The sequence below is a fragment of the Erithacus rubecula genome (genome assembly GCF_903797595.1).
Source record: "Erithacus rubecula genome assembly, chromosome: 3".
NCBI lineage: Eukaryota > Metazoa > Chordata > Aves > Passeriformes > Muscicapidae > Erithacus > Erithacus rubecula.
The window spans coordinates 48,523,322-48,548,281 of NC_136689.1; the positions used below are offsets into that span (position 1 = coordinate 48,523,322).

At 40.8% G+C, this 24,960-nt stretch overlaps 1 protein-coding gene across 1 annotated transcript; it reads right to left on the minus strand.

The window, feature by feature from the left end:
- Nucleotides 1-3,974: 3,974 nt before the first annotated feature.
- Nucleotides 3,975-23,469, minus strand: CRTAP (cartilage associated protein). Its single transcript, XM_079302407.1, has 7 exons — nucleotides 22,884-23,469; nucleotides 19,303-19,452; nucleotides 18,525-18,696; nucleotides 16,126-16,254; nucleotides 15,049-15,194; nucleotides 12,983-13,066; nucleotides 3,975-4,657 (listed from the first exon to the last, which is right to left on the minus strand). The coding sequence occupies exons 1-7, from the start codon at nucleotides 23,325-23,327 to the stop codon at nucleotides 4,598-4,600; spliced, it is 1,185 nt and encodes a 394-aa protein (XP_079158533.1). The 5' UTR covers nucleotides 23,328-23,469; the 3' UTR covers nucleotides 3,975-4,597.
- Between the last annotated feature and the right edge of the window lie 1,491 nt (nucleotides 23,470-24,960).

Genomic DNA, 24,960 nt, shown 5'->3' on the forward strand with positions numbered 1-24,960 from the left:
AGCTTCCAAGCAGTTCCCCAATGTAGGACCCCATTCAACAAGAAAACAAGCTCAGGACTCACATGCATGTAGCCAGCCTCTGAGCTACAAATCTGCCAGAAGATGGACTTCACCCACCACTTGCCTCTAAGTGGTAATGGAACAACATGAAAATTGAATTATTGCAGACTTGCTTGTGAGCACTGACAGAGCATCAGAGGCCAACAGCAGCTACCAGAATAGCCAGTTTCGTTATAGGAAATGTGAGTACTTATTAGAAAGTGTAGCTGTACAGCTCTACATTAGGCAATACTACCACCAAGGCAGACAGAGACACATACCAATGCTGCATTCCAATCTGTCGCGTGAACAAGTTGTCCTCAACAAAGATGATGTCCCCATGAGCTTCAGCATCATACTGTAAACCTTACCAAATGTGGAGACTAATCTAAATATCCCACTAGGCTAGGCAGAAGCTGCTAACATCTGAGGCAGACAACTTACAACTGCAGGAATTTGGGGTGACAGAAGGGAGGCAGGAAAATTCCCACAGCCTCCCAAGAAGAGTTGGCAGTATCAGAGAAGTGGAAAAAGAGACACTAAGCTATTACAGTCACATGTAAATGCTGGCATTTAACAATAGTAGCAGGAAAAGAAAAATCAGTTAAAAGAACCTGAGAATGCTGAAAGAAGCCACAATAAATACTGAAGAACTGGAAGAGGAGCTATTTCTCATTAGAAAAGAGCAAGGGTTTGAGAACTACTTGTACTTATTAAGATGGAACTGGTTTGGAATACGTAGTGGAAATTAAGAAAGCCAGAAAAAATCCAGATACTCAAACAAAATGAAAAAGGGATGATGGTGCCATCTCATGAGGCCGTAAGAGTATCAGTTGTGTCCTCAAGTTAAATCAAATGGTAAAGTACATCAGATTTACTCTAAGTAGGCTTAAGAAAAATAAACCATTGGCTAATGGATATCTTAGCAAGCCATGAAATCCCCACCTGAGAAGGCACAATGGGAGAGGAGTTAAGCTGCAAAATCAAGGGGTGAGGAAATGAGTGAACATGAAAAGGGATTAGCTAAGGAAGCCTTGAAGACCAAATCAAAGCTTGCCAGAGAATTGATAATATCTGAGGGACTTGCAATAACCATTGAAAAACTGTTCATTAAGAGGAAAAAATCAGGGTTCATAAGCACCAAATGTATTCCCACTGTAATCTGTTGAAGTCAAATGAATCACAAAACAGGTAACTCTGGTGCTTAGTTTTTACTGGTGGAGTGAAAATATGGCAGTATTTTACCATGTCCTTTGCTATTTAAAAAACATAATAGCAATCTCAGACAATTAGTGCTGGAAAGGACAATGGAGTTCTTTAACTGGAGAGAAATAATTCTGGGTGCAAAACAAAGAGGTTCTGGAATTTATTTTCTCCCATCTTGCAGTACCTACTTGCTCCACCAACAGGCAACACCTGATTAGGAGCTTTATGCACATGTTATTTCCACACAGGAAAGTCATGGAACACCTTGGGCTCAGGAACCTGAATTACAACCATTGCTCTTGGAGCAGCTGGGGCACAACAGGGCATCACAGAAACAAACAGTCAGGCAACAGCCAGAGCTTGGAAGAGCTCTGCAGTCAGTTTGGTAAATGGTGATAGCAAAAAAGTGAATTAAATATCCTGTAAAATAATGTAGATGGATACATCCATCCCCAACCAGCTTCACACTCTTTAATGGCCAGATTTCTGGATTTGAATGCTAGAGTATCAAAGATGAAGCTATCATGGAATCACAGAATCACACAATATTATGAGCTGCAAGGGACCCACAAGGATCACAGAGACCAACTCCTGGCCCTGCACAGGACACCCCTAGAGTTATACTATGTGACAGAGAACATTGTCCAAATGCTTGTGGAACTGCCAAGCTTGGTGCTGTGACCCCATCCCTGGGGAGCCTGTTCCAGTGTCCAAACACCCTCAGGGTGAAGAATCTTTCTCTTATATCCAACCTAAATCTTCCCTGACACAGGTTCAGGCCATTCCCTTGGGTCGTGTCACTCGTCACTGTCAGGAGGGATGAAAGTTTGACAAGAAAGTCTCACAGATACGAATGCTTAGCAGGAAGCTCTTTGAATATAGAATCTGAAGCAGGAATAGAATTGAAAGCAAGTTTTAATATAGAAGAAAAGAATTGCTGAGCCAGTCTTACTAGATAACTAAGAAGGAAAAGGGTATGTTAGAATGGGTTTTTATGGCTCAGAGCAAAGGATAAACCCACCTCAAACAGAAGATGCTTTTACCAAGCAAAAGGATTCCACAGGCAAACAAGACTGCCAATATTGCAAGCAGAAAAAAGGTCTCAATTTTCCACCGCACAAAAACTGAAAAACAACTTCTAGCTTCAACTGTAACATACTAACTTTTTGTGATTGGAAAATAGTAACACGAATATGGTAATGTTAGCAGTTATGATAGGCTACAGGCAATAGTAAAGGTATTGATTGGTAGTTATGCATTAAAATGCTCAGCAAAGAAAAGTTTATAACGCATTGTAACCAGAACTGAAGGTGACTTCAGACAAGCCTAGAGCTGTGGCTAGGCTTTTCCACCCACGAGCCGTGACTTGCTGTATCTTCTGGATAAAATAAACAGTATTTTAAACACCCTCATCTCTTGTTATGGCTCTTACAGGACACCACAGAGCAGAGATCAGCACCTGCCCCTCCTTTTCTCTCTGACAAGGAAGTTGTAGACTGCAATGAGGTCTTCCCTCATCGCTGCTTGAGCTGTTGAGGACAAAACCTGTAGTTGTCCATGCAGGCTGGAAGGCAGAAGGACAAAAGGGAACTCCAAAGCAGTAACTCTCCTTTGAGCATACACATACCTCCAACAAGAAAAAACTAAGGATAAATTGAGAATTTACATGGAGGATATTACATGTATTTCATGGGGTGAAGTGATGGTTAACAATCAACTGCTTGTTAACAATTTTTCAAAGCAAATTTCAATTCTTACATAAAATTACAATGGAGTGCAAATATTGTGCAGACCAAAGCCATGAGGAAATGTGATACGCACAACCCTCTGTCAGCTCAAGGCACACAGCAACCCAGATTCTGGTCTCCTTACCACAGGCTGAGCTGGGCAAATCTCCTAAAGTTAAAAGGCTCTTGATAGATTTTCATTTTGAGATTAAAACAGTCTGCCCACCAACTTCAATGGATTAAGTTGTGATTTATATTAAAGCAGTTAAAAAAGCCAATCTGATTTTCCAAATATCTTTCACACTCACTGAAATCTCATCCTATGGATTCTCCTTCTTATTCCCTATAGACACTCCAGCTTATATAAACTATAGCAGCAACAACTTGGCAAGCTAATGTAGATCATGTTTTGTCTTTTTAAAAACTCAAAGCAGATTAAGCATTCGTAATTCACTTCCATTCAACTGAATTACAGTTCCATCACAGGAGGTGAATGCTCATCTGGATGCTCATATGCACGAATGCTCATCTCCTCTTGATGCAAGCAGGATGAAACCACTTGCAGAACTTGATCCTTGAAAACAAAACAGAAAGCACAGGATGGAATCCTGCATCCTTCTCTGAGTTCAAGGGCATTTTTGCTCTTTGGTAAACTTAGTTCATTAGTTCACTTAATTCATTACTCTTCTCTATCACACCTTTTTTTGGTCTGCACCAATACTTCTGTATTGGACTCTGCTGTACAGTTAATCAAAAGAAAAGGAATTCACATGTAATTATTTTTCATTATCCCACTGCAAATCACTTCAGCTTCCACCTGTACTTACCTTTGGATGAAAATTAAGTAGATAGTCCCACCAGGTGAAAAAACCACACAAATTATTTTTTTACAGAAGAGAATACTAAATATATCAATAATCAGTATTTCATACAAGACTGAACCCACCTCAACAGGGACCATAGGATGCTTCAACAGAAAGAGTAAGAAAGTAAAAGAGTAAGAGTAAAAATTATTTTTATTTTCAGTTTCACATAGTGGAATTCAATTTAGTTTTCAAGAAAGATCAACACTGCTTTCATAATTCTTTAAGCAATGTTTACAAGATCATTAGTTGTGCTTTGTTAATCATCTTATTTCAGCTATTTAAATGTACCTTAATATCCTTCAGGTGCACTGGGATTCATTATCATTTTATTCACCGTCACATAAAAAGACATATATAAATAATACAATCCATAGCTCAGAAAGAGGAACTGCTATGTCTTCCATAGCTCAAAACTGACAAAAGTTCTTGAGAATTTAGCCATACTGCTACAACTTAGTAACACAGCACAGTGCTGTGCCAGAAAACAGAAATAATCTGTTTTGTTGTCTTTGTGCAAGGGAAAGAAAGCTCAAGAGGGAAACTCACGTGCACCAGTTTTGCACAGTGAAAAGCCATGCTCACAGAAAAGTCAGTGCAGCATGGAAGTGACCTTTCAGGAGGGGATCTTGGGACAAAAGGTGCAGCTTAAAGAAGCACCTTTGAGGTATATCTAACTGGAACTACAGGTGATCAAAAGCAATAATAAGGAGCAATGGTGAGTCTTCATTTCTGTAAAATACTTTGTGGTAGTTTCACTCATCAGGATTCCTTCTTTTCCTCCACTTCTAACAGCTCATCAAGGAATTCCACAACTTCACCCTAGAAATGATTAAATTTAACAGAACAAAATTGAACCCCCAAAATTGGTGGGAAATTTTTGCTATTTTAATAAAAAAATAAACTGTAATAATACGTGTCTGAATATTTTTAACACCCTCCATGCAGACATTAGTACAATAAACCTATAAAATACAAGTAAATGGCCCACATAGACATAGCACAAGACTTGCAGTGACATAGACCTTAAAAGGAGAAAATGTTATACACAGTAAATCCTCTTGTACTTTTACAGGTACTTAAATAGACAATGAAATCTTCAGACATAGAGAGGGATAAATGTTTAAAGCACCTGTTAAATTAAGAAGTTGTTAGAATACAATAAAACATTAAAAAATTTTAGAAAGCTTCAAAATTCAAAGCCAAAGTGTCTTGTAGAACCATAACTTTGACTTTGTGTGTCTGCTCTAACTGTTTACGTCCCCTGTATCATCCTTCAACACACACCTTCTCCATTTTCAACCACAGATCTTCACAAACCATGCTTCAATGCAGCAAAAATGTGAAGAACCAGAGATATTAGAATGTTTTCCATACTGGAAACAAATATACTGGATTTAAATTCAGACCAGAAATTTACAAGCTCCATTCTGCTAACACAGGGCATCAACACAATGCATCAATCCAACTTTATTTAAACTACTTCTAAGGTAGTTCTATGTCCTATACCTTAGTAAAATGTCTTCCTGCAGTCAAGCCTGAGTACTCTGGGATGATACAGCCCCACTGGCTGGAACTTACTGTTTTGTCAACTAAACTACAGCAACTGAGCTAAAACCTTCTGTGATCACCAAGGTAAGACCTCCAGTGGTGAAAAGCAGGTGGTCAACAGCAAATGTCCAGCAGCATCTCAGAACTACTCAAAACTTACTGTAGCAGCCCATCTGCTGGCATCCTCAGATACACCAATATTTTCTAGTTTTCCTTCCATGCACAGTTCATAAACACTGCCTGAAAGGGGAGACCCTGTGGGAATGCCTGTGCCTGTCCTCATTTTTTGATGCAACTTAAAGTAGAAAGATGCTCAAATACAATATTCTCAACATTTTACTCTAGTAACTACAATGTTCTGATAAACTCTTCATCGAAATTTGTTTTCTTTAAACCTTCCTGTCCTTTCTTTCTTGACATAAACCTATGGTCTAAAAAGGTCTTAAGATATCATTTAGGTTTTTTTCAAAAACAAATTGTCATTTTCTGCTGGAAAACTTGATCAGTTCATACTCACTCTTCTATTTAAATTAATGAGAACTTATACCAGTGGTGCTGAAAGCAAGTAATCCTTGTTTGGAGGCACATTTTCCTTCTTTCCTTCACCACCCATTCCAAGTCTCTGTGAACTGCATTAAGACTGTTGAATTTATGTCTACAATCCCAATTACATTTTTAGCACATTTTTGTCTAAATAGGTATTCCTTAGAAAGACAATATCTTCTAGAAATATTCTGAGACTCAAAATTCTACTGTTTTCTATTCTGGTGAGAAAAGGGAATTAAAACTCTATGAAAAGTCAGAGGAATAGAGAAATTTTGTATATTTTGAATACAATAATGGTATTGGGGATTTTGTGATTAAAATGTATTAACATCACACTTTTAAGAAGTACGATTAGCAGGGAAAGAAATAATTAAACTAAGCAAACAAAAATAAAAGCAGGCGGAAAGCTGTCTGATATAACTGCTGTTCTTGTTCCCTGCTTCACAGTTCCATCTCAAAAGACCACTGAGATTTTGCAACTATGAAGATATTTTGGCAAGTCCTGAAAGATGGCAATTTGTTGTGCTTTGAATTTGTTAAAAAGATTTAAGTATCCAAATTCATATTATTGTCACGCTCATCACTAAGATAGAATTTTTCAGAAGACACACAACATAAAGACAAGATTCAAGTTTTTAATTTCTGGTATGTTTTCAAATCCAGAAACATGTAAGAAATTAAATAGGATATTTAAATGCAACAGTATTAGGAAAAAAACCCCAAACAAATCTGAACTCTCTAGTGTCTGAAATTGAGCTCTAAAGGAAAGCATTGCAGTAACTGTTGTGGTCTGAGTAGATGTACTTAGGAAAAAGAGAGGCTGAAATATGACAAAAAATATAAAAACAGTTCCTGAAACAATATACATAAAATATGCTGATATAACTGAATTATATAACTGAATAATTGCCTGGATGTTAGTTATTTTAGAAAATCTCTAGATAACCAACAAATAAAAACCCAGTTAAAATATTTTGCCTGTGCCTTCACCATCAAAACGCAAAACATTTGCAAGTTGTCAGTAGAGTGACTGGCAGCCAATGAAAAGGTGATAATGATTTCTCAGAGGAGGCAATCACATTGTCACAGCTGTGACCATCACTGTCCTTGTCCCATTAGCACTCACTTCACACTGCACCAGACATTTAGCATGGCGGAAGTCAGTACATATTCCACAGGTGGTCATTTTTTTTAGAAAAAAAAACCCTTTCCTTTTGCTGATATCTAATAACTTCGTGCTGATCTGTGCCTGCAGATCTGAGTCTTTGATACGATTTACTCCCTCAGTGAGACAGAGTCCCTCCTGTCACCTGCTGTGCTCTTTGTCTCCTCCCCACCTTTACAGAAAAAAACATCCAATTTTCCATGCAAAGTCGGCTGTAAACCCGTAATTCTTTCCACTGCAAGCTGCTCAAGGGCACAATGGCCACCAGCTCCAACGCAGGGAACACAAATACACTGCTCCAGCCCAGTGCTTCTGTAAATCGTGTTGAGCAATCCATGGCCATAGGTAGGAAACCAGGACATGAAGTCTGGCTATGCTTGGGAAGAGAAGGGTTTGCTGCCAGAGTAACTGAGAGTGATAGTTAGGCAGTCAACAAGTGGAAAGTACACACATGTGGGCTGCTTGATCAGCTGCAGAGAAGCATTTCCTCCATGCCTAGCCCTGGGTCCACAGCTGTGTCCTTCAGGTTTGCCAGGTACAGGCTGAGGAGCTCTATGGCACCCCACAACCTCCCTCCCTGTGCTACCAACCCCTTCCCTCCCCCAGTCGAGGGATGGCCAGTGGAAAGTGGGACTGACAGACAAGGATGCATGGGAAAAGATGGAACAGGTACAGCCTGAAATACAGGAGGTGTGTACGGAGCAGAAAAAGGGGAATGTTCCCAGACTGCTCTGAATAGTAGGAGAAATCAGAGAAGCTGATCTGTCCAACTGGAACCTCCAATTATCTGCTAGATATGCAAAGTGAGCACTCTTGGCATAGATTACCAACTAAACAGAGGCACACACAGAAAGAACAAGTTTTGTGCCACAGTAATTAATTTAAGAAGGTTTTCCAGAGAGTAAAGAGGGTATGTGAGTAGGTGGATTATAATTAAAAAAAAAAAAAATTAAAACAGAGTTCTTGGTTCAATTCTGAATAAGTGAACCCAGGCTACTGAGATTGGGGCACAAACAAAAGAGAAGCTACAGCATTGGGAAGAAAAAGACCTGAAAAGGAGAAAACTCATTTAGTCCCTGAGTGTACTGAGTGTCCAAGGCCATGACATACAATGGGCCATTTAATCCAACATTAAATGTCTCATTCACACTCACAAAACACAACGTTTTTGGAGAAACATCCTTACTTTGGAGACTCCTATCCAATTATTAAAACAAAACTGCAAAGAGGAAGATCTACAAGTACCTGGCTCTGTTATGGCAAACTTGAGGCTGATGGTCCAGCACTAACACTTCTTTCAACACATAATTTAAGAACAGTAGCAAGCAGCAGTTGCATTGCCCACTGACAGACCCAGACACTTGGCCATTACTTGCAACAATTGCCTTCTGCCAAGCATGAATCATTAGTGGGTCCTTGCCTCCACCTATAATCTGTTCTGCCCTTTCTCAGTATGGACTGGAAAAGTTATGGGAAACCATTAGCTTTCTTGTAATAACCCATAACCCATACTTTCCAATGCAGATCTACTGATGGCCTCTCCTATAGGGCTTCCATATGTACTGCAGTGGGATACCTGTTCTTCAGGGAAGCAACAGAGAAGATAATAAAAGATAGTGTTCTAGAATGAATTAAGATCCACAGAAAATTATTATTCTGGACATGCTTTTATGTGTGATTACCAGTCAATGAATAGGAAATGACTTTTATTCTAACTCACCCAACAAATAGTCTTAAGAGTAAATATACAACATGAAGAATTGGCTGGATTTTTATTTCCTTATAATCTATGACCTAGAAGGAAAATATTTACCTCACCAAATGTCCCTTGGTTGTCCTTCAGAACAAAAATTCAAATTTTCCTAAAGTTCAAAGACCTCAGTGATTGGAAGCTTGTGCAACAGTGAGTGCAACAGATCTGATTCCTTCATGTACTTGGGTGTAGGTGACTGGTTTGTGAGAAGGGTGGCCTCTAGGTGAGGAGCTAGCTGCTCTATAATTAATTGTCCTGTAGCTGCCCAGTAAGTAATGGGAGTAGTCACAAGGATTAGGTTATGAAAACCAGCAGATTATGTCCAACAACAAATTGCAAGAATGAAGACAAAGATTTGATACGGATGACTATGGAGAACATTTGCTCCATGGACCTAACAGACCTTTCACATACACACCACATCCCATTGGCCAGCAATGTTTTGGAGGGGGAAAATATTATTTCAGGGTAACAGTAAGGCATGTGTCAATGAGTGGCTTTGCCTGAAAGGTTTATTCAGCCTTCAGCCAAGGGAAAGTTTCTTGGTCTAACCTTCAGTTAAAACCTGAGACTTTACTGTAACCGCCTCAAAGCCCTGCCAGAACTTCCATAAGGTGTACAGTCCAGGCTGGACATTCCTCAAATTCTAGCTGGGGAAAAAATAAGAAAATCCCTCAATTCTTTGTGCAGAAAAATTATTTGGTCCTTATTTCTTTTTCAGATACTTAGTCCACAGTGTGACTAACTGCCACATGCTTTTAAGGCTTCCCCCCCCCCCCAATATTAAGAAAGCTTAGTTGTTTTTTACATTAATATTAACTACATTCTCAAATATTTTTCCATTTCACTTTAATGATATATTCTGAACCTTTAACTGTTCTTTTCCCATACATTGTGGGAGATTACAGTACACTGCAGTTATTACAGTAGCATTTTACAGTAAATCAATAAGTATGCTTTCCTTTTAACATATTTATAATGCCTATAAAACATCAGTCAACCTAATTTCAGAGGGACTTCAACATTGCTCCACTTGCACTGAAAGCAGAAGCCTTCCAGTGGCCTTGTTTCTGAGCTCTACTTGCACTCTCTTGCCTGCTTTATGCTGCATGCAGAAGCTTAAGAGAACCTGGGCAGTAGAAGTTCCTACTAATGCCAATACCTGGAGCTTGGGGCCATCCTGACATTTGAGCCCAACCATGCTGGCAGCTTCCCATGAGAAGTGGCTTAAATGGGAGGAGGAACACCTTTGACCAAGACACTGATCCAGTGGTGTAGAAGCAAGAGGAGAAAGCAGAAAGACCCAGCCATATGGGAAGAATCTCCACTAGAAAATGATGATGGAAAAAAACCCCTCATCTTTTTTCTTTAAAAAAGTGTATGTTGAACAGGGACCACAATACTGTCCCTTGGCTGGCAACTCTCTGAAACAGCTGCCATCAGCTCTTCTCAGGGCAGTAGCACTGCTGGTGCTGTGCTGAGGTCACAGGCAGGGCAGAGTTTTCAGGTCTCCACTTGCAGCTTGCTCTTACAAGCACACTTGTGTAAATAATTTGAATATATGCAAGGAATGAGTTAATAAAGCTCCAAGTACGTTGTTAGCAATTCCTAAACACAAAAATAGGCTGAATTCAGATTGCTATTTGCTATCAGTACTCCACTGGGGCTCTTATGTTTTGATGCTATTCCATATATCCTCTTTCCAACAGTCACATTAGTTCAGTACTTTTTCTCCTTTGCACTACATGGAGGTGATGAAACACAGAGCATTTTAATTTCAGCCACTATGCAAATGGAACACACACTATACACAAATAAAAAGAAATGTGTCCAAAAAAGTGGGTCAAAGCTGCCAACAGCTTTTCACCTACTGATTAAGTACTGAAAGAAAAATCACATTGTAGGCTCATCCCTGCCAAATACTTGTGGTTCTTATGTAATTTAGAACAGCTAAGTAGCTATAGCCCTCAAAAAAAAAAAAAAATCCATAAGAACACTGATTTTATGTGCCAAAAACACGTCTTGTACAATTAGTGTGGGGCTGGAGTTACATCTACACTAGCTGAGTGTCTGGCTCTTAACAGCATTTCAGTTTGCCACTTAAATCTGTGCAGTACCAGGAGCTGTATCCATGAAACCCTTGATGCATTACACACCTGAACAGAAATCAAGAAGCTTGTCTGTCCATGGCCAACTAAGATGATAACACTGCAATGGTCTTTTAACTTCTCTGCGGAAAACTGCAAGGATATTTAAGAATAGCTGCTTTTTCTTAAAAGTAATTTGGAGCTAGCTGGCACTAATATTTTGTCACCTCTACTGTGTTAAACGTTTGAAATAAGAGTTTTTCATTTCCTTGTGGAAAAACATTAATAGAGTAAAACAAGCAGGACAGTATTTCTTGTAGTAACATATGCAAAAATCATTACTGCCTGTTCCAGCCCCTGCAATTACTGCTATGCATTCCTGGAGAAGCCAAATGTTTTGTCTTGCTTTGCTAATGGGATTTAGAAAGATACATGGATGATCTGGGATATGGAAGCACTGAGAAGTCTGGATAAAATGAAATTCTCCACTTGAAAATAATGACACTCACACAGGAAGGGTTCCTCGTGCCACAACCCTTTTGTGTCCGTCAAGGAAAAAGGATGATTTTTTTTTTTTCTGCATATTATCTTGAGGGCTATCTTATTAGCCCACAAGCAACTCCACAAACAGTAAACATGGACCACAGAAACTCACAGGAGGTATGGCCTATGGCCCAAGAAGCACATGGTTTAAATAAACAGAGTGCATTTAGAAGAGAGCTTGCCTCCATCTTTAACAATTTTTAATAAAGTTTCTACTGTAATGCCTTATCCAGGTATTAATCAGTTTTCAACATTCCTATGGAACAAACTTTTCTATCCATGCCAGGAGAACTATTAAATAAAATAAAAAATTCCACTTATACTACCAGGTCCTGCTCATAGAGCAGAAACAGCAAGGTACTGGTTTTTACCTTTGTGCTATTCCTGCTTTGTCTGCACTCCCAAGAAGTCTCCTGCAGCCAAAGACAAGTTCTGGTAGCCAGCAATTTATGAGTTCACCACCAAAAGCCAGAGGCATGGACAGCCTCCATCCCTCACAGGTTTTAGGCCCTAGCAAGGGAGGGCACAGAAGCTGTTCAGCTTTCCCCCTGAGAAGAATGTTAACTTTCCTAATACAAAGATAGTGTGAGGTAGGGATATCTGTGGCATAAGCAGGCTCAGTAATTTTGGTTGTTTAACCCAAACATATAATCCAGTGTAATGTGACTTCCTTGTCAGCCTAAAAATTTAACAGAGGTTTACACCACACTACCCTCCTGCAGATTGCAAGATCATTTGTAATTGCCCTGGTGAAAGGGGCTACAGGAATGAATGCCACCAAATGAATGCTTGTTTATTCTACACACAATGCTGGAGACTGAAGATTACTCTATAACCCCTTCTTCTAAAACATATGGGGGAAACCTTCAAAATGGACTTCTTCACCCACTCCTTAATTACTCATCCCTGTGTTTTGAAGCAGCAGATAGGAAAGAGAGAAAAAAGTACAAACTAAGTTTATGCAAAACAAAGGAAAATATCATGGACAAAGCACAAATCAACAAGTGAACATAAAAAGTAAAAAAAATATCAGATAAGAAGACTTCATTTGGATAAAAATTACAATATAGGTGGTTACTTCTGGACAAAAATCATAAGGACCTTTAACTCTAATTTAAACCACATTAAAAAAAAGACCACAACCCCCAGCCCCCCCCCAAAACACCAAACTCAGAAAAACATTTGGTTTAAATATGTACATATATATGTATATATACACCATTTCTCTGCCCCCTGGTGTTACAACTCAGAAATTGTTGGCTCACTGCATTACATATATACACCTTCGTGTTAATTCTGTCCATTTTTTTTTAATAGTACATTATGTTCTTTGGGATTATTCTTATATTCCAATTACCAAACAAAAATTTATTATAAATCGGCTATGGCTACAAGAAGATTTTTCCATATTAGTGAAATCCTGGAATTACAGCTATGTATCTTCTTCACTTTAAACATGATTGCTGCTTTTTTCACCATGATTTCATTTCTAGAAAACTCACCTCATCATCATCTACCAGATGTTCCTTTGCGAATTCATATAATTCCAGCTGGAGTGTAGTAATGTTGTGGTATCGAACTGCCTCCTATCAAAAAAACCCCAAATTTCTGTTACTTTAGGGTAGCAAGACAGGACAGCGTCATCACATGCCTCCTGAAACTACCTCAGTGAAGTCAGACCCACATCTAGTAAAGGTAGAGCCCAGACAGGGTTCACACTGTTTGAGAAAGGAAACAACAAAACAGCAAACAGCATATTCCAAACTCTTCTGTGGATCTTCCTAAGCACAGGCTCCACCACTGCAAGAACAAAGCACTCTCCTCTTTCTCATGTTTCAAAGCACTGGCAAGTCTGAGAATAAGGAATGAGACTGCCAGGACTGAGCAGCAGTCCGTGCCTGCATTCCAGTGGGCTTTGGACAGGAGAAAGCCTCTGTCTCCCTGTGCTGGCATATGGCAGCAGGCAGTTCTGGGAAAGAGACACGCTGAGCTGTTTGCATGATAGTGACTCACAGCCCAGCCTGTGCCTGGGCTTGGGAAACTCTGCAAGGTCACTCACTTACCTGCCCCTCCTCACTTCCCGGCTATGTGCCCAGACAGCACAGTTTCATAATCTCATATCTGTGAGCACCAACTGTCATCCACTTTGATTGTTCCCTTTAACTCCTTTTGGGGAAGAAAACAGGAGACTCCCTCTTGCACAAGAACATCTACGGGTTAGTGCCAGAGCCAAATGTTGCTGTCACCCCATTACCACTTTTCAAACATAAACCAGAGGCATTATGGTCTTCAAGTGATTAGGACAGCAAGCAACTTCTGTTGATAGCTACACAGATCAAAATACGAGAAAATACACCTATGTGCATTTAGTATTTTGCATTTTAAAAATCCAGTTATCTGTAGTCCCCAGCTCCAGAAGTTATCATTGAAATATTCAGAGTGCATATGTAGGGCCCTTGTTCTGCCCTCTCTACAGAGGTATGCCAAATCTATCTGCTGTTTGCAGTTTCCTACTGTTGCTATGCCTCACTCCCACCATCATGAAACATTGTCTCCGATACAGCACCATTCTGTTCCCAAAAGCAGTGCCAAAGAAGCAGTCCCCTTACCCTGTGAGCTCAGACTTGCTGCTGCTCCCTGAAAGAACCAAATGCATTTTTGCTGCCTTTTGTCTCAGGTGGCCCTGCAGAGCAGGCCTGGGCTCCCACTGTGCCAATAAAGTGCTCTAAGAACCACGACTAGAAGGCACTAAATTCAATTAGTCCAACATGTATTGCTAATGACTAACTAGTTCTACAGCCCATATGACTGATGCCTAAGCAGTCACTGAGTGTCACAATGTAGCTGCATGGCTTAAATCCTGGTTACGAGAAACAATGGAAAATCCAATTTGATGTCACAGTCTAGGCTGTAAAATTTCCTTGGACATGGAACTTTAAGAACAGCATGGAAACCCATTTTTAAAATAGTTTTTCAAAGCCAGCAATAGTTGCTGGATGGACTGGTGTCTTCTTTGCAGCAAGATTAATTTAGATAATTAGATGCAATACAGTCCTAAGCCTTTTTCCATCCTCATCCATCCAACTCTGTTCTAAATGGAGTAAGTGGAAAGTCAGTTTATCTGGAGTAACCATATTCAGACACATTCCAATGCCCACAGAAGCTGAAATAACAAGCGAGTGGGCAACTATGTGTTGGCAAATAATGATTCACAAAAGCCTGAATGTCACTCAGAGATTTCATCATCAGAGATTTCAGGAGCCAGCTGCTTTATCTATAGAGGTATATAAGTATATAAATACATAATTATGCTCAAGTGTCGAGAAGTACCAGCACGAGTTTACTTCTCATCATATATGTTATCATAGTATATTCCAATGGAAAGGGAAGAGTTATAATGACATTGACTGTTTACATGACACACTACACCTCTGTGTACAACTTTCTATAAGATTTTATAAAACAGGGTGTGTTAAACTCCGGAAATAGCAGGTATCACACATTTTCCCACTGAGTTTCAGAAAAATATTTGAATGCATCTAGAAAGCATTTTAGGTAATTCACCTACCGATCTGGGCTGAAAATCCTCCTCTGTAAGTCCCCATTTGTCTTTGTGGTACTGGTAATAGACCATGTTCTGTTTCATTACTTCATCTTTCTCATCAAACAGAAGGTAACTAGCAGCACAAGAAGCTGCATTCTTCATGTCATTCACTAATTAATAAACACACACCAAAAAAATCCAGGTAAGGTAAATGAACAAATTCCTACTATTATCTAAGCTCTGGAAAACTCAGATGGAAACACAGCCCATACTCTACCTCCTCACCAGCTGCATAGAGAAAAAAAAATTGCTCCCCAGAAATGATATGCTATTTTTGTGCTCTGAAACACCTAAGGCCATGATTCAAAAATCAACTAATCATCAACCTCTGATGGTTTTCTATTAAAATCCTAACCAAATGCTCCTGCCAGGTATCCCAGTATCACCACACAGCTTGGTGATGCACACTGGAACATTTATTTAAAAAACAAACAAAAATATAATTAACCCCTCCCTACGTCTGTACTAGGATTGATAAAGAGGGAAGAGTAAAGGTGTAAAGTGTAGTCAAAGAACACAAGTGAGAGTCATTAATGGCTTGATGCTACATCATCAAGCTTGATGTGATATTTGATATTTGAGCCTGTAAGAACAGCTGTAAGGGCTACATGTGTTCTTTACAGTGCAAGCAGCTTCTCAAGAAACCACAACTTCCACTGATTAATTTACCTATCAAATATGTCATCATTGAGCACTGAACACTACAATTTCTTTTAAGTGGTCCCCTCTTTCTTCAAAACTCATTTAGTCCCATTCTAACAGGATGACAAGAATCCACTAGAAAAAAGCAAATAGTATGAAATACTCTGTAGTTTTGTTTGTGGAAGAAATTCTGTCCCATGTCTGTTAACTACAGTGATAACAGGGAACAAAAGACACCAGGAAACTTAGATTTTCTGTCCCAGAACAGTTTAAAATGCAGAATCTGGAGGCCACTACTTACATTCTAAAGCATAAAATTAGAGGGAAAATATTATGAATGGAATCTGTCCCACATCATCCAACATCAGCATTATTTAAGCACAATAAATCACTACTTACATTTATAATATGCAAACTGCAAGTAATGGTACATGGTGGCCACAAATTTTTCAACAACAAAGCCTCCTATAATGGGTGTCAGGCTGCTCTCACACTGCACTTTGCATGCAAGGACTTCAATATAATGATCTGGAATGAAGAAAAAAGCAACAGAGGATATGGATAGCACAGAGTGAATTGTTACAATCCTTCCCATCAGTCTCCCATTAAAATTTGGCTTTATAATGCACTCCTGTGTCCTGAGCATCTGGATCTTGCTGCTTGGAAGTACTGAGAATCTACATCTACATCTGAAGTAGGAATCAAGGGTTGGTACTAGGCCCTTCTGTAAAAATCTGTGTGGCTGAATTTTAAGGCATCAGAGCTGGAATTCCAGAGAACTGAGCACTTAGGTTTTACTGACACCTACAGGCAGCATGTGTTGGTGGGTTTTAGAGTATTACACAGCATTGTACAATTTCCTAGCTGTAAACTTAACAGTGCTTTCTTTTATTTTCTAAATTTTGCAAACCTTTTCAATTTCATTACATTATTGTATAAATAAGGTCCCCATGCTGCTGAGTACAACTGTGTCACAGACAGACACAGCAGGCAATTGCAAAATAAACTTCCAGAGATGGCTGTGTTATGGGCTCAGAGTTTGGATGTTTCAAGAGAGAAGAAAGAGGAGAATATGCTACTCACCATAGAAAAGCCTTCAGCCAGGAACATGTAAGTTCACAAGCTTACCCAGTCTAAAAATTGCTATATATAATGCATTATAGGACTAGAAGTAATTTTATATTCCAGAAAATAGGCTCCAAGAAAACTTTTCCAGCAAAAAATGACAAGCATTTTATGGATATATCACATTCATCAACTGCACGGAAAAGAAATATTTTGAAGTCTTAGTTTCCCTGTTAGCCACATTTGGCAGATGAAAGAAGTTAGCTAAGCTTGTGCAGCAAATTTCTGACCAAGACAAAAGAACGCTTTTCATCCCATACAACTCCTAACACAAAGAACACTGAGATTAACCATAAATAACTGCTGAAACTAACTAAAAACAACTGGCCAAATGAAATTACTAGACCCATCTTTTATCAGAGCAGCATATAGAATCATATACATCTGCTTCCTGCAGACCCTTGGAGGCAGAATATCTCTCCCTGGAACATAAGCACAAATCAGCCCAGGCAGTGCAAATAAATTTGAATGTTCTTATATCAAGAGTGAAATATTTGAAATGCATCAATGTGGCTGTGGTGACATCATGCAGTAATTCCTACCTTTCTTTCCCATCACTACTGCTGGGAATTGTCCTTCCTTCCCAAGGAGGAAGAGGGAGGGTGACAGTAAGTGTCAATCACAGTTGAGCATAGACACTACTCTTTACAGTGGCTTGGAGATTGTCCTGACATCAGAGCTCTGACCCACTAGGGAAGAAAGTCTGTGTTCCTTGCTTTACTGCCTGTGATTTGCACTTCACTCTGTATTTGCTATCCTAGACACCTCCCAAGAGCAAGTCAGGCTTGAGGAATAGCCTGCAATAGCTATTCCATGTCAGCTGTACTGGTGGATACCAGCTGCACACCATGAGAAACTAAAGCTGCGCATGTATAAACATACTTCACGAAAGCCTCCCCTCACAAAGACATATTATGGCTTTATGACAAAAAGCTGGAATGTTTTTCCTTAAGGCAACTTAGAATACAAAAAGTGTAAAAGGGTTTCTAAGTTTATTGAGAAAATATGCAGGTGTCTCCACAAAAAATATCGTCAACAATACTGAGTTGTCAGAACACTGAAGAAATTACTTGTTTCTTTTGCTGACAAAGAGCATAGGAAATGCATATGTGCCATTTTGGCAACAATCAAAAAAGCTGATGTCCCATTTACTTTGCAAAGCAATGTTTTGGGGGTTTTTTGGCTATACACACAAAATATAGATGTTACCTACTAGTAAAACTCTAATATAGGAAAAATTAAAAATAGCCAACAGAACCTTGCCATTTATGAGAAAGGAAATGCAGATCACCAGACCTACACAAAACCACAAAGCTGATTTCAAAGGCAGGCTAACCACTGAGTCTCAAAGGTGGCCAAACTGATACTGAAGCGATGGTCAAGAGACCTGGCTGGATGACCACTGCTACTCAGATGGAGCAGCTGTTATTTACACATCAATTTTACTCTGACACAGAACTTCCATGCTAATGTAAGACCTCTGCTCCAATTTCCTGATAGACCTCGTTTATATTACTGAAGAGAGAAAAAAAGTAAACCTGAATTCAAGCAGTTTTGAATCTCATAAACACCTACTGGCCTAAACTGAGGAATAGGACTTGGGTAACCAATCCTATGAATAAACTGAAATGCACTTTGGGGACATCTTTCCTTCATGCTCCCTAACCACTCACCTGCAATGGAAAGATAGAAGTCTTTAAAATCTGTGATCTCTCGGGAGCCTTCACAGGCTGCTGTGCAGTCATCATAGGCTTTGAAGAAATCAGGAAGAGCCAGTTCCATGTCTGAGATGGACGTCCGCCAATTGTCTCCATTGTATGCTCTCACAGCCCTGACAAAGAGATTCTGAAAAATTGGCAGGAATGAATCAGCAGTAAGTGACCCATGAGAAGTGTTGTGTAAATTCAAATACAGTAAATGATGTCTCCACATTTCTGGATGACTGTATGAGCTGCTCTCCAGATGCTGTGAGGACAACAAATACTGGAGACTAACGGATTTTAACAGGTATTTCCCAGAGAGCAGAGCATGTAATTCCATTTCCAATGAAAAGAAATGCCTGCTGGAGAGAAGTAACAGTGTTATTCTAAAGCACAGGCTGTGTCAGAGATTTTTCAATGGAATCTAAAGCCAAATGTCTGAGCTATTTTCAGCTGTGCCACTACAGTAGTCACAAATTTGGATAACCACACATCTGCTTAGCTCCAGCAGTGATCTTCATACAGCAGCTTTCAGGTACACCACTGTCTGATTTGCTGTGACTCATTTATGGAACAATGAAGTGCAGGAGAGGTGAGAATTACTGAATGCATCAAGAAGGCAAGAACAAAGATGACTGAGATGACAAGAGGGAGATTAAAAACACATAAGCAAATGAGATTCCTGAAATTCACCCAATAAGAGGAGTAATAGAACAGTTCCAAAAGAGCAAACTCTCCTAAATAAGCATACCTCATAAGGCTTTGTCTCCAAGTCTTTAATATGCTCCTCAGCATCAGGTATGCTCTTATAGTAGGCCATATTTCTTTGCATCATTTCATCATCTGGATGCTTCAGAAGAAATGTGTGAGCTGCTGCAATAGCTTTTGGAAGATTATTAGCCTAAACAGGGATAGGGAAAAAAAGGTGTTAAAAAAGATTAACTGGAGGAAGAAAAGAAAAAAAAAAAAAACCCACATCAAAAAACACCAAAACCCAAAACAATTCAAACGTTCTCAATTTTCTCAATTTTCCTTCATTCTCTATATTCACAAATTTGTTTCTACTGAGAGCATAGTCTCAGCAGATACAACGGTACAGTAAAACTGATATAATTCTTCTCAGTTTTACTCCTAGCTGCATCACTATGAACAATTTTATTTTAACTTTAGAAATCCATTATTTTTGCATATAGCATAGATGATTGTTGTAAATCAAAAAGATTAGGTTTTTCCCTTGCCCTCCCCTGTTCATGGAGCTGACAAGGCAAAAATCTATACCAGGGCTCCTGAGAGGGATTGATCTCACAGCAAGTACTGATGCTAACCTATGGATATTGGTCAGGAGTCACCACTGTTCATATGTGTTTATGTCACTTATTTGCCTAGCAGCACAGAGGACATTATAACAATACTATAATTTCCTGGTGGCATTACAAAGTTAGAGCATGCAGCAGAGACTCAGTCAAAAATTATGTCCTAAAGCAACTTTATGTGACCATTTTTAAACTAACTTTAATCCCTGTTAGATATACTTTGTGAAGTGTTCACTTCTCATTTACAACTGCATGTACCAAACACATATGCACTTCTGTGCACATGCCATCTATGATGTTTTAAGATTTTAAAATTTTATATTTACACACACACATGCATATTTTCATAAATTATAGAGTATATCTGCGCATATTTAGGAAGAGTGAGAGAGAAATCAAAAGTCTGTGGTATTTGTGAAACATTAAATCCTTTTCTCTAGGCCAAGATCCACATCAGCCTGTTCAGTGTACTGATGCACAGGCAACACAGAGTTCTACCTCACATATGAAATAGCTTCTGGCAGTGCATGTTTGAAACCACAAGCAAGAATCACACGACGTGTGCACAAGCACTCTTCTGCTTGCATCCATAAAAGGTGCCCTTTCATTTTGGACAGGAACCTGAGAGATGGCTGCACAGAAGCGAGACTTCAATCCACCCACTGCTGCTGTGCTGCTAGGAGTGTCCCATCCAGAGCACTGGAACTCTGCCAGCTGCCCTTCCTGGCTGTCCTAAAATTACGTGTTTCCAGTCAGCCCAGACTGTGCTAAATGCAAAAGGAAATCTCAGCTGCACTTTCGTCAAATGCCTGGTTACTTTTGTGCTGTGGTTGTAACCCCGCTTCTTTGTTAGGCTGACAAGTCTCATTGTTACTTAGGTCCATGATTCACTCTTCATTTCAATTTTCACCGCTTAGTAAAAAAATTAAAAACGATTTTGTAGAAACAACCCTAAGGGAACTCAACGGCTCTGAGAAAGCTCCCTCCAGAGGAGCAAGCAGCAGCGCAGGAACAGCTACTCCCAGAATCTTACAACGTGGCAAATTTCTCTGTAGAGCCCACCTGAATACATATATCGTCACTCTAAAAAATTACATAAAGCATTTCTCTCCCGCTTCTTCCTCTTTCACAGAAAGCACCAGCCAGGAAAAAGTCCTTTGGATGCAGCAGTTTATAGCTCTAAAAGCCCCATTCAGAACTCCTTAAGAGAAAGATAAGGGCTCAGAGCTGGACTACAAAACTGGTATGAAACACAATATAAACAACATTAGTGACACACTAAAGGCAAAAGCACCAAACTACATCGCTCAAACTTAATGAAAAAAAAGAGTTTAAAGGGAGGTGGAGGGATTTCTCCAATTTCCCTATCACACTCCTGCCTGGCCATTACTTGACTGTATTTGAAATCGTAGGAAGAAATTATATTTTGTGTTATCCATACATTGCAAACTTTGTACATGCCACATGGGGGGAATTAATAGTTAAATTAAGAAAAGAAGAGAAAACATTTGCGGTGATGTCATTTTGATATCCATATATGGCTTTGAGAATTCGAGGAATTGCTGTCCTCTCAGTCATAAGAAAAGGCAGAGGCTTTAACGTTAAATTATTTTGAATGGTCTTAGGGAAGGCATTAGACACCAGCGGGATATTGTGCATGTAGATACTGCTCTGGTTTTATGAGAACACATTTCCCTGTGTCTGAATGGAAAAACTGCTGACAAAACAGCACTCCTAAAAACAGGACACAGCAACAGTTCAGAGGATGTGTGTTTTCAAGAGTCAACCTCAAAATAATGTGCAAGCATACAACCCTATATAATGTATACTGGGATATGTTGGGAGTGAATCCCTAAAAGAGAAAACAGTCTAACCAAAGACCTCAGCTTGTTCCCTCCCCACAGAGAGGTCTTGTTTATTTCAAATGCAAATAATTGTGGTATCTGAGGGGATGGAAGGAGGAATGGACCTTGATAAAGAGAACAGAAGGTGAAGATGAGAAAGGAGAAAATACCAAATTAGATCCTGGACAGAAGAATGACAAGAAGCTAGAAAAACAAGATGAAATCTGTTAAGAGAGGAGTGTGCTCCCAGTCTTTCCTGACACAAGAGCAAAAGGTAAATACCATTCCAGGGCTAGCATTATAGTGTCCCACTTCAGCAGCCAATTTTTGCTTCCTTCTCACAGCTGTAATGAAACTGGAGTTCTGGCTTTCTGCAAGTCACAGACTGGGGGCTGCTGCACTTCATAGAACTGGACCAGAAACCAGCAAGTGAAGAAGGTGGACACGCTGAACGAGAAGTAGTGAAGATCGTTTGCAATAGCAGAGCTGTGATATGAAGAGTCTGAAAAAGGCTCCAGAGAAGGTTAGAAAATGAGGGAGATGGAAAGATGAGAGGGGCAGGAATGACACAGCTACTGGACACAGAGGCAGTGTCCAGTGGCTAGATGCGTAGGAAGAACTGGAAGGACTGATTTTAGGGGACGTGCTGGATGAGTTGTAAAAACGAGTGAAGAGCAAGCTGGATGGTATGTGGGTAAGCAGGGGGAAAGACAAGGCACGCACAAATCCCACAGTGGAAGGAAACAAATGAAAGGCTTCTCAAGGAGAGCATTACAAAGTGCAGGGCTGGCAGCCTAGGAGAGAAGAAATGGAGGTGCAGTAGATGACAACTGGTGTGGAGGAGGTGATGAGGAATGAAACCGTGGCTTAGAGTAACCTGCTCCGAGGACCAAGTGAGAGATCGGCACAACAAGAGGTTTTTCTAGCGTTGGGTGCACGATGCATTTGGGGTGTCTCGAGACTGTCCTGGGACACGCCACCTGCAAGGACACATCATGCCGCTCCTCTCCGCCACGACACTGACAGGCGCGGCTGGAGGGTGGCACCGCATCAGGCGACACTTTGGGGAGGAGAGTCTGCGACAGATCGGGGGGGGGGGGGGGGGAGAGGAGGCAGGGCACAGAGATGGGAGGAGAAAGAAGGAGGGGTCGAGGAGCGGCGGGGGGGGGGCTCACCTTGAAGTAGGCGAACTGCAGGTACTTGTAGGGCTCGCGGCGCTGGAACTCCTCGAGCAGGTCGCGGCCGGGCTGCGCCTGTCGGAAGGCGGGCAGCCCCTGCTTGCAGCGCCGCAGGCACTGCGCCCGCCGCAGCACCCCGGACAGGAGGCGCAGCTCCTCCAGCGCCGCGGGGGCCGGGGGCAGTGGCTGCCCGGCCGCGCTGCAGTTGCGGTGGCAGAACGCCTCGCTGTCGCGCAGCAGGCGGTACAGCCGCATGCTGACCTCCAGGTAGCTGACGCTCTCGGGCCAGTTCTCGGTGCTGTATTGGTCCAGCCCGTAGCGGTAGGCCGACTCCAGCGGCATCAGCTCGTCCCGCGGGAAGCTGCGGAAGCTGTAGCGCTCGTACTGCGCCCCCGCCGCCGCCAGCAGCGCCGCCAGCGCCGCCAGCGCCGCCAGCCACATGGCTGCGCCTCCGCCGCCGCACGGCACCGCGGCGGGACAGGCGGCCCGGGCCGGGCGGAGGGAAGAGAAAAGGGGGTGCGCCGGGGCGAAGCAGGGCAGAGGCGGCCTCGGGCCGGGGCGGAGGGAGAGGCGGCCCCGGGGAGGGAGCGCGACCGCGGCGGGGCGGGGCGGGCCGGGGCGAGCGGGCGGAGGCTCCTGCGGCTGCTTTTGGTGCTGCTGCCCGGCTGGAGCCGGCAGCAGTCACGTCTGCAAAGAAACTTTTCGTTTAGTGTGTTTTCCCAATCCATAGAATTGCTTTTTTTGCCGTCCACAATTTAGGGGTTTTGTTTGGAAAATGCGTGTTCCAAATCAATGTTTTGTTCAGTTCAATTTTTTTTTTTGTATGTGTTTATCTCCAAAACCTGTGACATAGGTTCACGCATTCATATTGTGATAAAGAACAATGGGTGCATAGAAATACTCCAAGGACTCTGGGCATTATTTCCCTTGAAACTGGAATTTTAGATATGGTGTTAGAAGGCATTGCAGAATTGTAAGTACTATTTCTGCCTCTTGTTGCTGTTAGATGTTTGGTTTCCTGCACAAAAATTATGTGGAAGAGTTATAAGGAAGGTGGTTTTGCATTTTTTGGATGCTTGCCAGATAAGTATACTTCAAATGTGAGTTATGGAATGCCAACAGTGCATCCTCTACTGGTTCTGTGCAGTGCTTTGGGGGCATTTTCTGATGTCCAGGCTACATTAATTAATTAATTAATAATCATTAATAAGTGGGAAAAGCTGTGGCTGTAGATCCAAAGAATTTGAAAGTTCCTGATCTAATCAAGCAGTTCTTTATAATTGTTCTTTCAGTCGATACAATAGAGATTATTTGCATTATGACGACATGCAACCTCCCAAATTTCACAATCAGAGTTTGACCAGCTTCTCTCCTTTCACTGCTCTTGGGGGACTCATGAATTGATCAGTGGCAGTCTTGGGGCTGGAGAACCCTCCAGCTTGGGAAAAACTTGTGTAGAGCCATTTAAAATGCTAGCATGGCTTCAAAAGTAGACAAGTAGTGAAGGCCCAGATCTTTGTCTATTCTTTCTGTTTTTAAACTGAGAAGTCACAGGTAATTAAAAACAAAACAAAAAAACTCACCCCATAAAATGAAAAAAAAACCAATCAAAAAGAGACAAAAATACACTGAGAGTTCCAGTATTTACCTTTCCTTTAGATTACATGTAACCCCATGCTTTCTGGATCTAGTAAGAATAGTTCTCTATCCTTTTGCTTTCTTAGGTTGAGTATCAGTGCTTATGTAGGTGTGTGACCTAAAATGACCAACCATGAAGAAAATTATTCCTTAGAAGCGCTTAATACTTGGACTTGGAAATGTTTGTCTACGTTTCTTGGCAGAGGCAGCCAAAGGATGGAGGCTGATTAACTGCTCAGGAATTCATTGGAGTGGCTGCCTCTATAGCTTTTTGCAGAGCTGAGCCTGCCCTTCTGAGCTCAAAATTACCTGCAGGATCAAGTGTTGGAAATGCTCTATCTAAATAGTTATCATTTCACACTTCAGGCTTGGATGGCTGAGAAACCTGGAACCCCAGATCCTCTTTCCTATGGGAAGACAAACACCAAAACCCAAA